Source organism: Lycium ferocissimum, chromosome 6, assembly GCF_029784015.1.
Source record: "Lycium ferocissimum isolate CSIRO_LF1 chromosome 6, AGI_CSIRO_Lferr_CH_V1, whole genome shotgun sequence".
Lineage (NCBI taxonomy): Eukaryota > Viridiplantae > Streptophyta > Magnoliopsida > Solanales > Solanaceae > Lycium > Lycium ferocissimum.
The window spans coordinates 18,036,180-18,049,539 of record NC_081347.1 but is presented as its reverse complement, the minus strand read 5'-3'; the positions used below and the strand labels follow the sequence as shown (position 1 = coordinate 18,049,539).

The 13,360-nt window shown below is 36.8% G+C and overlaps 2 protein-coding genes across 2 annotated transcripts; both read right to left on the bottom strand.

Moving 5' to 3' along the window:
- Nucleotides 1-3,722: 3,722 nt before the first annotated feature.
- On the bottom strand, nt 3,723-4,523 carry LOC132061184 (agamous-like MADS-box protein AGL80). Its single transcript, XM_059454041.1, has one exon. It carries the CDS (start codon nt 4,521-4,523, stop codon nt 3,723-3,725), a length of 801 nt encoding a protein of 266 aa, XP_059310024.1.
- A 6,306-nt stretch (nt 4,524-10,829) lies between these two features.
- Nucleotides 10,830-12,636, bottom strand: LOC132061183 (uncharacterized). Its single transcript, XM_059454039.1, has 4 exons — nt 12,439-12,636; nt 11,463-12,033; nt 11,147-11,324; nt 10,830-11,079 (listed from the first exon to the last, which is right to left on the bottom strand). Exons 1-4 carry the CDS (start codon nt 12,634-12,636, stop codon nt 10,830-10,832), a joined length of 1,197 nt encoding a protein of 398 aa, XP_059310022.1.
- Nucleotides 12,637-13,360: the final 724 nt, after the last annotated feature.

Here is a 13,360-nt window from a genome sequence, read left to right as displayed (position 1 = left end):
TTTTGACTTCTTTTGCTTTTATTTATTTTATTGTTGTTTGGATTAATGATTGAAGGATGGGTTCGCCTACCTGGTGGGAAAGGGTAGGTGCCCGCACGACTAGTTATTTGGGTCGTGACATTCCCTCTTTCTTCTTCCATGTTCTTCCCTGAAAAGCATTTCATTTACTCTCAAATTCTACCATTCCTCCATTTTATTTAATTGTCGTTGCAAGCTAAAATTTATGTGTATTTGCCTGCTGACAAACGTGAAGAAGAAGCTGAAAGCCATTGACGATCGTTCACAAAGCTTCATAGCTCTAGTTTAAAATGTGCATTACCGTAAATGAGCTCCTTTTCGAGTGGATGATACCTTAAAAAAACCAAAATATCGAGGAGAATTCATATATGAAATTTAAGGCAATTTTGTTGTCACGACCCAAGCCGATGGGCCGTAACAAGTGCCCGACCACTACTGGCTAAGCACTCCTATGCTTGCTTTTACTGCTCACTGACTATCCTAGGCCCACACATAATACGTAGCGAGCTATCTTTGTCTCCCGAACAATCAACATAAGAGAGACCGTGCCGGGAACTCACGGCCAACACATACATATAGACATAACGCGAGAGTAATAGCGTGAGCCGATTTGGCCGCCACACACTTATGTACAACAAAATACACGCCGACGGTGTTAATATCACCACTACATATCACGTCTCTGCAGACCTACATGGAGTACAAACTGTAAATGACGGACAAGGCCCGCCGTACCCATATATGTACGTAACTGAATAGCGTACCAAAAGGACTGAAACTTCGGATCAATGGAGCGTACCGACCGCCGCATTTGAGGGAGGTCCTGCGGTTTGAATCGTCCGGCGGCTGCCTGATCCTGCAGGCATGAACGCAGCGTCCACAAGAAGGGACGTCAGTACGAATAATGTACCGAGTATGTAAGGCATGAATAGTAACATAGTAAGGGATGTAAAGTATGAATAATAACAGAATAGAAATATGGATTCGATAGATACATGCCATGGAAATTGATGACAACTCAAGACAGTAATATGCTTCTTCCTTTTTCATGAGATAAATGAGATACTAAGGAGAAGGGATAAATTCAATCAATAATCACAAATATTAGCAAACATGGTAACAATCCTAGATAAAAACATCCATAACAAACCAGTGGATTCATTACTACAATCATGCCCAACGGCCTATCATGCTTTTCCCGTCGAAATCTACAAACTACATATGATTCTCTAATTGGAGTCTAAAAAGATAAGCCATAACCTACCTTGAATGTCAAATAGGCTCCACGAATCTCAAGCCAATGCCTTTCCCTTTTGGAAGGCCTGAGAACATCAAAGTCTGACAAATATACATTCGATATTAGTATAGGATTCTATGGATGCCAATATTGCCGAACAGGCCCACGAACCTCAAGCAAATGCCTTTCCCCTTCGGAGAGCCTGTGAACAATCAAAGTCTATCAAATATGAATTTTATGTTAGTATGCGATTCTATGGACACCTATTTTGCTATACTTCTAAACGGAACCCAAAAACGCAACCTGAAAAGTGACCCGAGACCCACAAGAGCGAAATCTTAAATTTAAGCGAGAAACATGTTTCCCATAGTCTAGATAGTCAAAATCCTAAGTTTCATGAAATTATAACCCCAATTGAGCATTCAATTTTATTATTTATACAAAACCTAACTTCTGTCAAAACCCATAGATCAAATCATTTGGAAACCCAGTTGGGAATTGAAATTCGTGTTAGAAATAGTTTACCCAAATTATTAACAAGATAATACTAGGAAATTTACTCAAAACGAACCATGATAAATAGAGAAACTCCATTTCCAACTTAGGGTTTATAACCTACAATATCCCCATCCTAAAACATGATTTCTAGCATGAAATCTCTAACTAATCAAGGACATAATCAGAATAAGACGATGTTCTCCAATATTCCAAACATGTAATATAAATTAACGAATGAGGTTTTTTCAATATAAGATCTAAAAGCATATATTATTCCTTGAGGCTACATCGATACTAAGTACGCTATGATACAATAAATGGAATAGCAATTTAGGTTATATTTAGTGAGAATTTTGTCTCTTTTTTGTTGTCTTCCGCTTTTCTTGTATAGGTTAAGGAAGGATCTAAGTGAATTTTACAAGAAGTTATTTAAATGAGCAATAAAAGCTAATCTAGATAGTTTTAATTTGTTCATAGTTCTTGAGATCTATATTTCATTATTAAACATCACAAGCTCTAATTGTGATTTAATTAAGGTGTGATTATATTCTTTTTGAAACTCTCTTAACTCTAGTTTCTAGTTGTGAAATTCCTCTAGCTCAACAAGAGAGGTTCGTAATCCTAAAATCAAAGAGAATAACTCCCAAACATTTGACCTTCCTTGCAACCCTAGCTAGCAAGCTTTTGATAGAGATGGAGTCTTATAGAGAAACAAATTAAATACTATATTTGATTGAAATAGATCATCCACAACAAGTGAAATGAACATGCATTTTCTTGAGTTGATCATAATTAAAATCATCAGAAGAGATCTACTTCGAGGCACTTAATTACTACATCTTAGTATGTATATGTAATGTTGTAGCAAAATGAATTATAGGAATCAACCGAGTTTCTTCGCCAAAAGTTCTTAGTTTTAAACAGTTTGGAGGAAAGAAGTCATTTGATTGGGTAAATTGATTTTGTGGCGATTACATTTTTTTAGTTTTAAGCTAAAACTCCTAAAATATATTTATTGTTACACGTAAGAAATCTAAAAATAAAGCAAAAGAAATCTTTGTAAGTTTATTTTCTTCTTTTGTGATTGTAAAAGAGTTAGGTTGAAAAATATCCTCTATTCAGAGTTACAATGATGTTCATATGGAGTACTACGAATGTTTGAGGCAAATACACAATTTTGATGCCTTTAGATCTTCTAAGCGGCAAACGCGCTACATTGATGTATTCAACGAATTTATAGCCTTGACCGACATGCCTGGGCCGAATTTGAACTATCATCCTTTCCCCACCCCTTTTTTGGTTTCTTTTTTCTGAATTTTTGTGCCTTTCAAATTCTAAGTAAGCACGAAAAGCCTAATTGTTATGCAGGGGATACAGTATTGACTTTGCCCAATATACTTCATATATGGGACGTTTCTATCCTTCGCAAAGGGAAAACAAAATCAAGAAGAGAAAAAATAAAGGAAATCATAAAAGTGTGGGTACAATTTTAAGTGTATGGAGTGCAGATCAATTCTAGACAAATTACTTAAACAGAACACTTGCATTTCTTAATTTAAAAAAGACGGGAGAGTAATGAATCTTCTTTATTGGTTTAATTCACTATCAATTTTAGATCGATTTACTAGTCTCAACTAGAAAGTTCGGAACTAAAATTTAACCAATATATATACTAATATTTAATTTTTTTTTTTTATGCAAAGAGGACGTTTCTGGAAATCACACTAACAACTACAACAAAGAAAGTAATAAAGGCATAGAAAAATATTGGAGTATCCACTTATAAACATGAAATAGAGATTGATCATAGCTTTAAAAAGTGAACGAGACTACAGAATTTGAATAAAAAAAAAAAAAACAGACGACACAATTTGGACATGCAAAACAATAAAAGACATTAGACAGTCCATGGGACAACATGGACATACCAAACATTACTAAAAAAAGAGCATTGGTCCTAGATAGGTCCTTAGATATTTTTGTCGTTGTTGGAGTCTTGAACATTGTTGTTGAATGATATATCATCAAAAAAATCCACAACATCATCATTCCAGTTAAACATCTCAGACAATGGAGGACTCTGTGGATAGTCATAGGAATATCTTTGGTAGTTATTCATTGGCATTGATGCACCAATTTGGGGGACATTCATTGAGGGGTCCATTAATGGTGTCATTGGAGGAAATGCTAGAGCAGACATTGAAGGAGCTATCATTGGTGAATGACTTGGGGAAGCCATTGTTATTGGAGCCACTGGAGGGATCATTCCAGGAGCATTTGATGTAAAATCCTCTCCATCAACCTTTATTTTCATCACTTCACGTACCCGTTTAAGGGTTTCATTGATCACATAACTCAGATCATTGAGATCGTAAGGTTTAATGTCAGTGGGAATATCTTTTCCATTCAACACTTCATGCATCTTGTTCGTGAACTCCTTCACCCTGTTCTCCTTCCTTACCTTTGACAATTGATTCTCCAACTTCTCAATCCTTTTCTTGATGACATCTTTTAGTGTCGCCATATTTTGAAATTTTTCCAACTCTGGCAGTTCCCTAAACTTTATAAAAGTATTGGTAACAGCTTCATGATTTGGAAATACGTTAGGTTCATCGTGGTATGGACTATAGACAACGGTAGCAGTCTCAACATCACATAGGGTACTGAGTTCTTGGGCCTTTTTCAAGTATCCTTTTTGTCTTTTTTTGTATGAGATTTTCCTCTCGGTTATATCTTCAATCAAAGCAAGATTCACTCTCGATCTAGTCATGGCTAACGAGGAGGAAATGGAGGAGGAGAAATGTGTTTGTATATGGGGATCAAATGACTTTGTTGTTGTTGTTGATGTTCTGTGTTTCATTGCTTGGGATTATTTTCTATTTGTAGGGGGAATTTAGATTCTATAAATTTTTGAATAGTTTGAATTAGAAGATTCTTAGTTGTCACTAGTAACTATTTTGGCGTGAAATTAAATGAGGGTAGATTAGATACCAAGTTAGGTACTACTCTATTGAAATATATGTAGTTTATAGTTACAAATCTCCAATCATGTACTTATTAGGAGAATAATTTAGTTGATTTAAATCTAAATAAGAAAATCCATAAAAGATGGTCATTGAGTAATAAACATGTGTTTGCTTACTAATTACCCAAAAAAAAGTGTTTGCTTACTAATTTAAGTAGACATCAACAAAGTAAAAAAAAAAAAAACATATTCAATCTCTTTAAATTTTTAGGTATGTACGAAAGACTGAAACATGCGAGTATTTTAAATAAAATAAATTGCATAACTTAATTAACTATAGTGACTAAGAATTTGAAATATCAATTTCACCAACATTTGAATATGCGTAAAAACAATAACTTTAATTGTTAACTTTATAAAAATACAAATATTTATTGAATATTAAATGGTGATATGTGTATGATTATAGTTTCTGTGATTCATAGAAACACCTTTTAATCTTTTCCATTTTTTCAAAAACCATATTTAGTAAAGAATTTATGGTGCTTTCAAATACATTAAAAATTAAATCCTGCTTAATTTTTTTTTTTTTAACTGTCTAATACTCGCCAACCTGTCAATTGACACACATTGAAAAAAATATAAATTGGTTTTGAGGCAAACCAATATTAAATAATTGCACAAAACACTGATCAAAACAATGCGTTTGCATATAGTGGAAAGAGAAAAAGAGAATTTTAATTATATTAAGAAAAGTACTATGAAAAAAATTTAGCATATTGTTTAATAAATGAAAATTTTTAGAAATATGACGAATTTCCTCCCGCATGGTAACTAAGTTAACTTTCAACCATCTTGGGATCCATATTTAAGTTTATCCGATCTTTTCTAGCTAATGTCTATCTGTATAATTAAATTAGAGAGGAAGAAGAAACAACAAATTCACTGAGTTTATGTGATATATTAGAGTTTTTTCGTCTTAAGTTTGATGGTTAAAAAGTCACAATTTAAATCTAATTAGTGAATTATCTTTCTCCTAATCAATTCTTAGGGTCAGTCAATCAAGATTTGCTATCGAGAAAAGAAAAGGTCTTGGGTTTTAGGTTAGGTTAATCTCTTCATTCACACAATTTTCATGTCCATCATCTAGTCTTATTAACGCTATAAATTCTATTAGTATAAGCATAAATGGAAGAATGAACAACGGCCACACATAGAATTTGATTATCCCATACTATAATTTTTGTCGAGTTAAAATTAGCGAGAAAAAAAGGTCACAGTTTAACCTAGTTGAATTTTCCGTCTTCCCTTATTCACCCTATAACTATAAGAAAGTCTATGACATATTATAGCCTTTGCAAATCAAGTTTAACGGTCAAAATGCCACAATTTAAACCTAGTTGAACCTTCTGTCTTCTTTTATTAAACTTATAAGTAAGTTTGTGTCATTCTATATTTCGTGCAAGTTAATAGCTTAATGGGCAAAAGGCTATAATTTAAACCTAGCTACATCTTCCGTCTTCTTTTATTAGCCTTTTAAGTAAATTTGTGTCGTTCTATGTTTCTTGCGAGTTAATAAGCTAAACGGCCAAAAGGTCACAATTTAAACCTATTTGGATCTTCTGCATTCTTTATTAACTCTACAAGTAAGTTTATGTCATTTTATATTTTTTGCAAGTTAATAAGCTTAACGGCTAAAAGGTCATAATCAAAACCTAGTTGGGTCTTTCGTCTTCTATTATTAACCCAATAAGTAAGTTTACGTCATTTTATACTTTATGTGAGTTAATAAGCTTAACGACCAAAGAGTCACAATTAAAACCTAGCTGAATCTTCCGTCTTCTTTTATTAGCCCTATAAGTAAATTTATGTCATACTATAAATAGAGTATTTGCTCCCTCAATTATTTGCAAATTCTAATTTTAGTCCATGTGATACCTCACTAAATTCATTTAACCTGCACTTAATTATAATGTGCACTTTTGGTCCTTTTGCTTATGAATATTCTCAATGTTTAGAATTTTCAACCCCTCCACCATTTAATTATTAATGTATTATGTTAAAATTGCATTATTACCATATATTTGAAGGCAATATACTTCTCAAAATAGTCCAAATATAGCATATTTCCTACATAAAGGAGCCAAAAGCACACATTTTAATTAATTGAAGGTTAAATGTGTTGGGCCATATATCACAAGCACCAATATTGTAATTAATCAACAACTGAGGGACCGAAACTGCTATGCTCCCATATATATTTATAACAACCCATTTGGTTGTTATTGCACTTTTGACCCATTTACCCTTGTTGATCCTTCCCTAAGCCTTTTTAGTATGATTTTGACTCGCGGAGATCGGCAACAGGGTTCCTGTCGTCATCGGGTGAGTCTTAGAGTGAATTGAGGAATATAAAGCTTTAAAGTGGAAAATGTTTGACTAATAGTTGACTTTAGGGTAAACGGATCTTTTTTGGAATTCCATCGATTCCATGAGGTCCGAAGATCAATTATGACTTAGTGGGATGTTTGGTTCGATTTTCTAGGCACTCGGGAGAGTTTTGGGTTATTGGTTGGAAAGTTGGTCTTCGGCCATTGGGTGTTGACCCGGTCAAACAGACCTCCATTGAGAATTTTGAGACCACGAGTGAGTCTGTAGCGTGTTTTTATGTATGGTTGCATGTCTGATTTGTATCTGGGAGGTCTCGGGTGATTGTTGGGTCTTGAAGTTGAGTGAGTGAAAAATCAAAAATTTTCTAGAGTCTGGTGTCTGCGGTCGCAGCACCATAAGCGTTGTAGCGGATCCGCCTCTGTGAGGCCTGGTCCACTATGGTAAGTTTGTGTGGTTCGTGGTGAGTCACCATAGCAGACGAGGTTCTGCTGTGGCAGACTAGTGGTAGCTAGAGTCGGGCCGCCGACGCTGGCCCGCTGTAGCCGACAAGCGACCCTTGCAACGAACATCATGGATCAGATTTCTATTAAATGATAAGTTAAGAAACTTCATTTATTATAACTATATTTATTGTTTCTAAGCATCTTTGAGGCGATTTGAGGAGGTCTCAAGCAGATTTCTCTTGAGGGTAAGTTCTCTAACCAAGATTTTATTCATTTACCTTCCTTAAGCATGAATCCATGGTAGATAATCTTTAGAACTTAAAAAGGAAGATGGGTTTTGATGTTTACTTCATTATTTGAGTTTTATTCTATCTAAATGAGATTTTTTATTTTTGGTAACTGAAATATTGCATTTACCAAGGAAATAGATACAGAGTTCATCACAGGACCCCTAGAAACTGGACATAGAGCCCCAGTTCTAGCACTTCAATCATCGGTACATATACTTCTACTATTACATATACTACCTATGGATAGAAATTAAGTATAGCCAACTGTTTAACTAGTCGAGGTCTTGTTGCGCCCCTACAATGTATATCTTGTATTATCTGCCTTACTATAGTTTCCTCTGTTCTCTTCTTGCTTTGAAACAACCTCTGGTTCCTTTCTTGCCATAAGTATGAGATGCAGCCAGCGAGTGCCATTCTATATATCTCTGCTCTATTGCTGTTACCTGCTGCATGCTACTGGGCCCATTCTTGCTCCTCCATGCACCCTTGTACAGGCCTTGACATACCTTGCCAACGCAGTATACTTCTCCAGACACATGCTGAGGTTGGGCATATAAAGAACAGGTGTTGTACGCTTTCATCTTTGCTTCCACATAGTGGCGCTTTGGCCTCGTAATTCAAATTTCCATTTTATCAATCTATCTTTTGTGTAGAGTTTCCTTTGTAGTGCCAAGTATAAGATGAATACCCATTTAGGATTGCCCTAGTTATTACAAACTAGCTTCTTCCACCTCACTTTTGGGTAATCGCCCCTCATGCTATTGTATGTTTGTCTGATAGAGATTACTTCTTTGTTTAGAAATTCCTCCCTTGTTATCATAGTGTCCTGAAGGTACTGACTTGCCTTCAATATCTTCCTTATGATCCAGGAGGCTTGTGGGACCAGAGTAGTCCATATGTCTCTTCCCTTAAGATAGTATTGATGGACCCATTTAATCCACAGGGTATCCTACTTCATGCTCAGTGTCCAAAAGTGTTTCATGAAGGCAGCTTTGTTCCATAAAACCAGATCAGTGATATTCAGGCCACCTGCAGTTTTTGGCAAGCATAAGGTATCCTATGCCACTAGAGCCTTATTTGAGGGTGCATTTCTCCCTGTCCACAAAAACTTTCTGTAGATAGTGTCAATTCTGCTGATGATCTTCTTGGGTAGAGCAAAGATTTGAGACCAAAAATTTTGTATAGCAATGAGCACACTTTTGACTAGTTGAAGTCGACCTGCTTATGATAGGACCTTAGCAGTCCAAGTGGTGATCCTCCCTACCATCTTCTCAATCAGAGGTTGACACTGCCCAATGGATAATCTTTTCGAGCTTAGAGGGGCCCCAAGGTATCTAAATGGAAGTGTCCCTATATTAAACCCCAGTTCCTGTTGAATAACCTGCTGTTCTTCCTCTAGGATGCCACCAAAATACACACTGCTCTTGCCTTGATTTTCTCTAAGACCATAAGCAAATGAGAATAATTGAAAGCAGTCGAACAACATCTTTGCCGAATGCAATTCTCCTCTACAGAACAGCAGTAAATCATCAGCAAAGCTCAACTGTATGAGCTCCATTTTTTCACACCTTGGATGAAAGTTAAAATTGGGGTTGTCCTTCAAGGTCTTTAACATCCTGCTTAGATACTCCATGGCAATCACAAATAAGAAAGGGGATAGGGGATCCCTTTGTCTTACCCCTTTCTTGGCAGGAAAAGGAGTGGTAGGTTGGCCATTTAGAAGGATGGAATAGGATACAGTGGTTACACATTGTATTATCTACCTAATAAAGACTGTTGGAAAATTAATACCACTAAGTACTTGCTCAAGAAATACCCACTCCACAGAGTCGTAGGCTTTTTGCATGTCAATTTTGAGCATACATCTTGGTCCCATACCCCTTTACTAATTCATGGCTTAGAATGATATTGTCTTGGATTATTCTGCCTAGGACAAATGCAGCTTGCCCATTATCAATAATACTGTCCATCACACCTTGCATTCTAGTAGTGAGCATTTTAGAAATCAGTTTGTAGATGATAGTACAACAGGATATTGGTCTATATTGTCGAATGGAGGTGGGGTTCTTAACTTTTGGGATCAAAGTCACAAAAGTACAGTTGATAGCTTTACACATTATATTTGACTGGAAAAATTGTAAAACAACTTGTGTTACCTCCTTGCCTATAATGTGCCATGATTTTGTGAAAAAACTGAATTGAATCCATCTACTCTCGGTGCCTTTGACTCATCAATGCCTTGCAGTGCTTGGTACACATCCTCCTCATTGAAAGGACTGATAAGCTGCATCTGTAACGAGTTCTGGATAGGATAGGACCTCTGTTCATAATGTTAGGTTGTATAGCAGGTAAGTTATCACTGGTTGTGCCAAGCAAATGTTTATAGAAATCCATAATCTTCTTTTCTATCTCCTTTTCATATTGTAGTAAGTTTCCATCATCATCAATCAATGACCTAATTTGATTTTGTGCTCTTCTACTTTTCATATTGGCAAAAAAATAGGCTGTGTTTGCATCCCCTAGCTTCATCCACTGCACTCTGGATTTCTGCCTATGTATTCTTTCCTCTATCACGTGCCATTTCTCTAGTTGTTGCTTGATGTTTTTTTTTCTTCTGCAAACAGATCATGGGGATGGTGATAGTCCCTTATTTGTTCATGTAGCTGTTACAGTTGTTCTCTTGCTTGGGTGATTTTATCTGTCACTCCTATGAATTCAGCCTTGTTTAGTTTCTTTAAACCTGTTTTTACATGTTTTAGTTTGTTCCAGATGTCTTGTATCTTGGTAGGATTCCTATCAGTTCGTCCATTAATCCAGGCCTCCTCTACCAACTCACCAAACTTAGGATGGTCTGCCAAACAGTTGAAAAATTTGAATGGCTTCGTATATTGTTGCCCTGCACTGCCCACCTCTACACAAAAGGGTGAATGATTCGAAAAAGCTGGGTCAAGGATGTGAACTGGTGTAGAGGCCATTGTTAGCATCCTTTAAGAATTCACTAAGGCTCTATCTATTCTACTGTAAACATGGGTGTTTGTCCATGTGTAGTCTCTTCCCAAAATCTCTGCCTCGGTGATATCCTCTAGGAACTCCCTAAAATCCCTTATTTCATTATATGGAATAGCGAATCCCAACACTCTATCATCTACCTCCAAAATAGCATTGTAATAACCCATTAGAAGCCATGGCCTATTTGTTCTATTGTCCTGGTCTCTTAGATGATCCCACAATGCCACTCTATCATAGTGTGGTGTGCAGTCCATATATTGCACTAAATAAGAATTGTATACTTGTTTTTGGGCACCTAACATCCATCATTAATGCTTGTGGATTTCTAGTAACTTCAGTAACCACCACTAATCTCGGGTCCCATATCAGCCAGATTCTGCTCCTACATATGGTAGTAGTATTTGTGATCCAGTCCCATCCTGGTGTAATTTTGTTTATAGTAGTACCAGCCCTATTGTCCTGTGTCCTGTGCTCTATTATTGCAAGCATATTAATTTTATTCATTCTTATAAATTCCTTCATCTCATTTTACTTATAAACTTTGTTCATTCCCCTTACATTCCAAGTAATTATCTTCATTGATTGGGTTGGGGGGGGGGGGGATTCAGTACCATAGTCACCTGCTTCTTTGCTACTTTGACCCATCTCTGGCTGGTTATCCTTCTGCTGTAGTATGTTGAAACCATTCCCAATGGAAACTTTTCTTTCATCTCCTACCCCTGATGTTGGTGACTTAGCAGTACACGCCTTAGTATTCACCTCTATCCAGCCATCCTGATTTGTAGTCTGCCTTTGGGGGACAGGCTTTCTCACCATTTGTTGTTCATTCCCCTTATTTCTCCATTGTTGATACTGCTTTTGATCCCTCTGATAGTGTCTTTGATGAGTTTTGGGGTTTGGTTTAGGTGGTGGGTCGGGTTGAGGTTGGGATAGGCCATGTGGTGTTGGCATAGGCTTGTCAAGGCAGTTGTGACCAATTTTTAGACATTTCTCATAGTATTGAGGTTCCCAATCGTATGCAATCTCCTGTTCAATCACTTCACCCATAAGGGTTTGTACTGGCATGCTTTTAGGTAAAGGCTTCGTTATATCCATTTCAATAAGAACTCTTGCAAATGAGATCCTAGTGATATTGGTGGTACAGTCATCCGCATAGATAGGTGTACCTAGACCACTACTGATCTTCATGCCCAACATTCAACAGGTAGATTCGGAAACTTAACCCATACTGGTACAGTTTTTAGCACCTCTTCCTTAAATCTAAATGATGAAGTCCATGGTTTCATGATAACTGGTTTGTTATTAATAGTGCTTGGTCCCGATAATAGTACCTGATCTCTTTACTCTATAGTTTGGAAGCGGATGATGAAGTGTTGTCATTGTGGTAGTACATATTTGGCTTTTCCATGCATATTCCAAGACTTTGGAGAAATCGTTCAACTGCCCCAAATGTCGGTGAATCGCCAATCACATACATAATAAGAGATTTCTGCCATTTTTCGCACTCCTCCTCAATATCCTCTTGCTCGAGCACAACCACACACTTTCCTTCCTTATAGACAAATGCATAGTAGTTCAAACTCATACCCTTTGTTGCAAATTTGTTCCTGCTACAACAGTTGCCCAGGACTGAGCGTTTTGTGCAGCTACTGGCGGCTGTTGTGCTTCCTCTGCTATTCCCATCGTGGTTTCCGTTGGCTGCTTGACCTGCTCATCTGATTGAGGGAGGGTTGGGTTATCAATCGAGGTCGCCACTGCAGTGGTAGTTTTTTCCACTTCTTTCATAGGGGTTTTCCCTTTTGCTGTGTTAGGGTTTGTGGTTGCTCGTGCCTCAATGACTTTCTGTTTGCCTACATCCCTGCGATTTTTCTATCCTTGATTCATTTCAGTCAGTTCTCGTGTTATTGTGACCCGATTTGGTGTGAATTGTCCTGTACTTCCTTGTCCAATAGGTGACTTCGTTTTCCTTGGGTTGTGAGTGCTTCGAGTAGTGCAAGATCCGTCGTGATAGCTGTTTTTTTCGCTGACCGCTGATGGCCACCGTCAGCTAGAGAGAAACCTTGTTTTTATATCTAAATGAGATTTTTTGATGGATTAGATCAATCTAGGTATGGAATTTGTTGAATTATTGATAAATCTTCCATTTATGTTAATGAATCATGGTTTACACCCAAATTACAGGTTTTGACTTGAATGATGAAATTGACCTAATACCAAGTTAATTTAGCAATTAAGGAGTAGAATTGAATGTCTAGAATGTTGGGTTACAAATTTCGCCTTCGAAATACCCGTTTTGCCCGTATGGGCCCCTTTTCCTTTTTTCATAGTTGTTTTTGATTCAAATGATGGTATAGCAATATGGATATCATTCTTCCTTATTTCTAACTTAGAGTTCAATTATGTATAGACTTTGAGTACTTGGAGGCTCTCCCAAAAGGAAACATGAAGCTTCGATTGTTTGTGGCTCCCGCTTGGCTGCCAGGTAGGTTACGGCTTATCTTATGGTTAG

Bases quoted from the DNA above. Each gene is read 5' to 3' on its own strand.
- LOC132061184 (XM_059454041.1), bottom strand. From the start codon at position 4,523: ATGACTAGATCGAGAGTGAATCTTGCTTTGATTGAAGATATAACCGAG.
- LOC132061183 (XM_059454039.1), bottom strand. From the start codon at position 12,636: ATGAAAGAAGTGGAAAAAACTACCACTGCAGTGGCGACCTCGATTGAT. The intron at 12,034-12,438 runs GTATGAGTTTGA...TTGGGCATGAAG, and splicing joins GAACAAATTTGCAACAAAGG to ATCAGTAGTGGTCTAGGTAC. The intron at 11,325-11,462 runs GTACTGAATCCC...TTGCAATAATAG, and splicing joins CAAAGAAGCAGGTGACTATG to AGCACAGGACACAGGACAAT.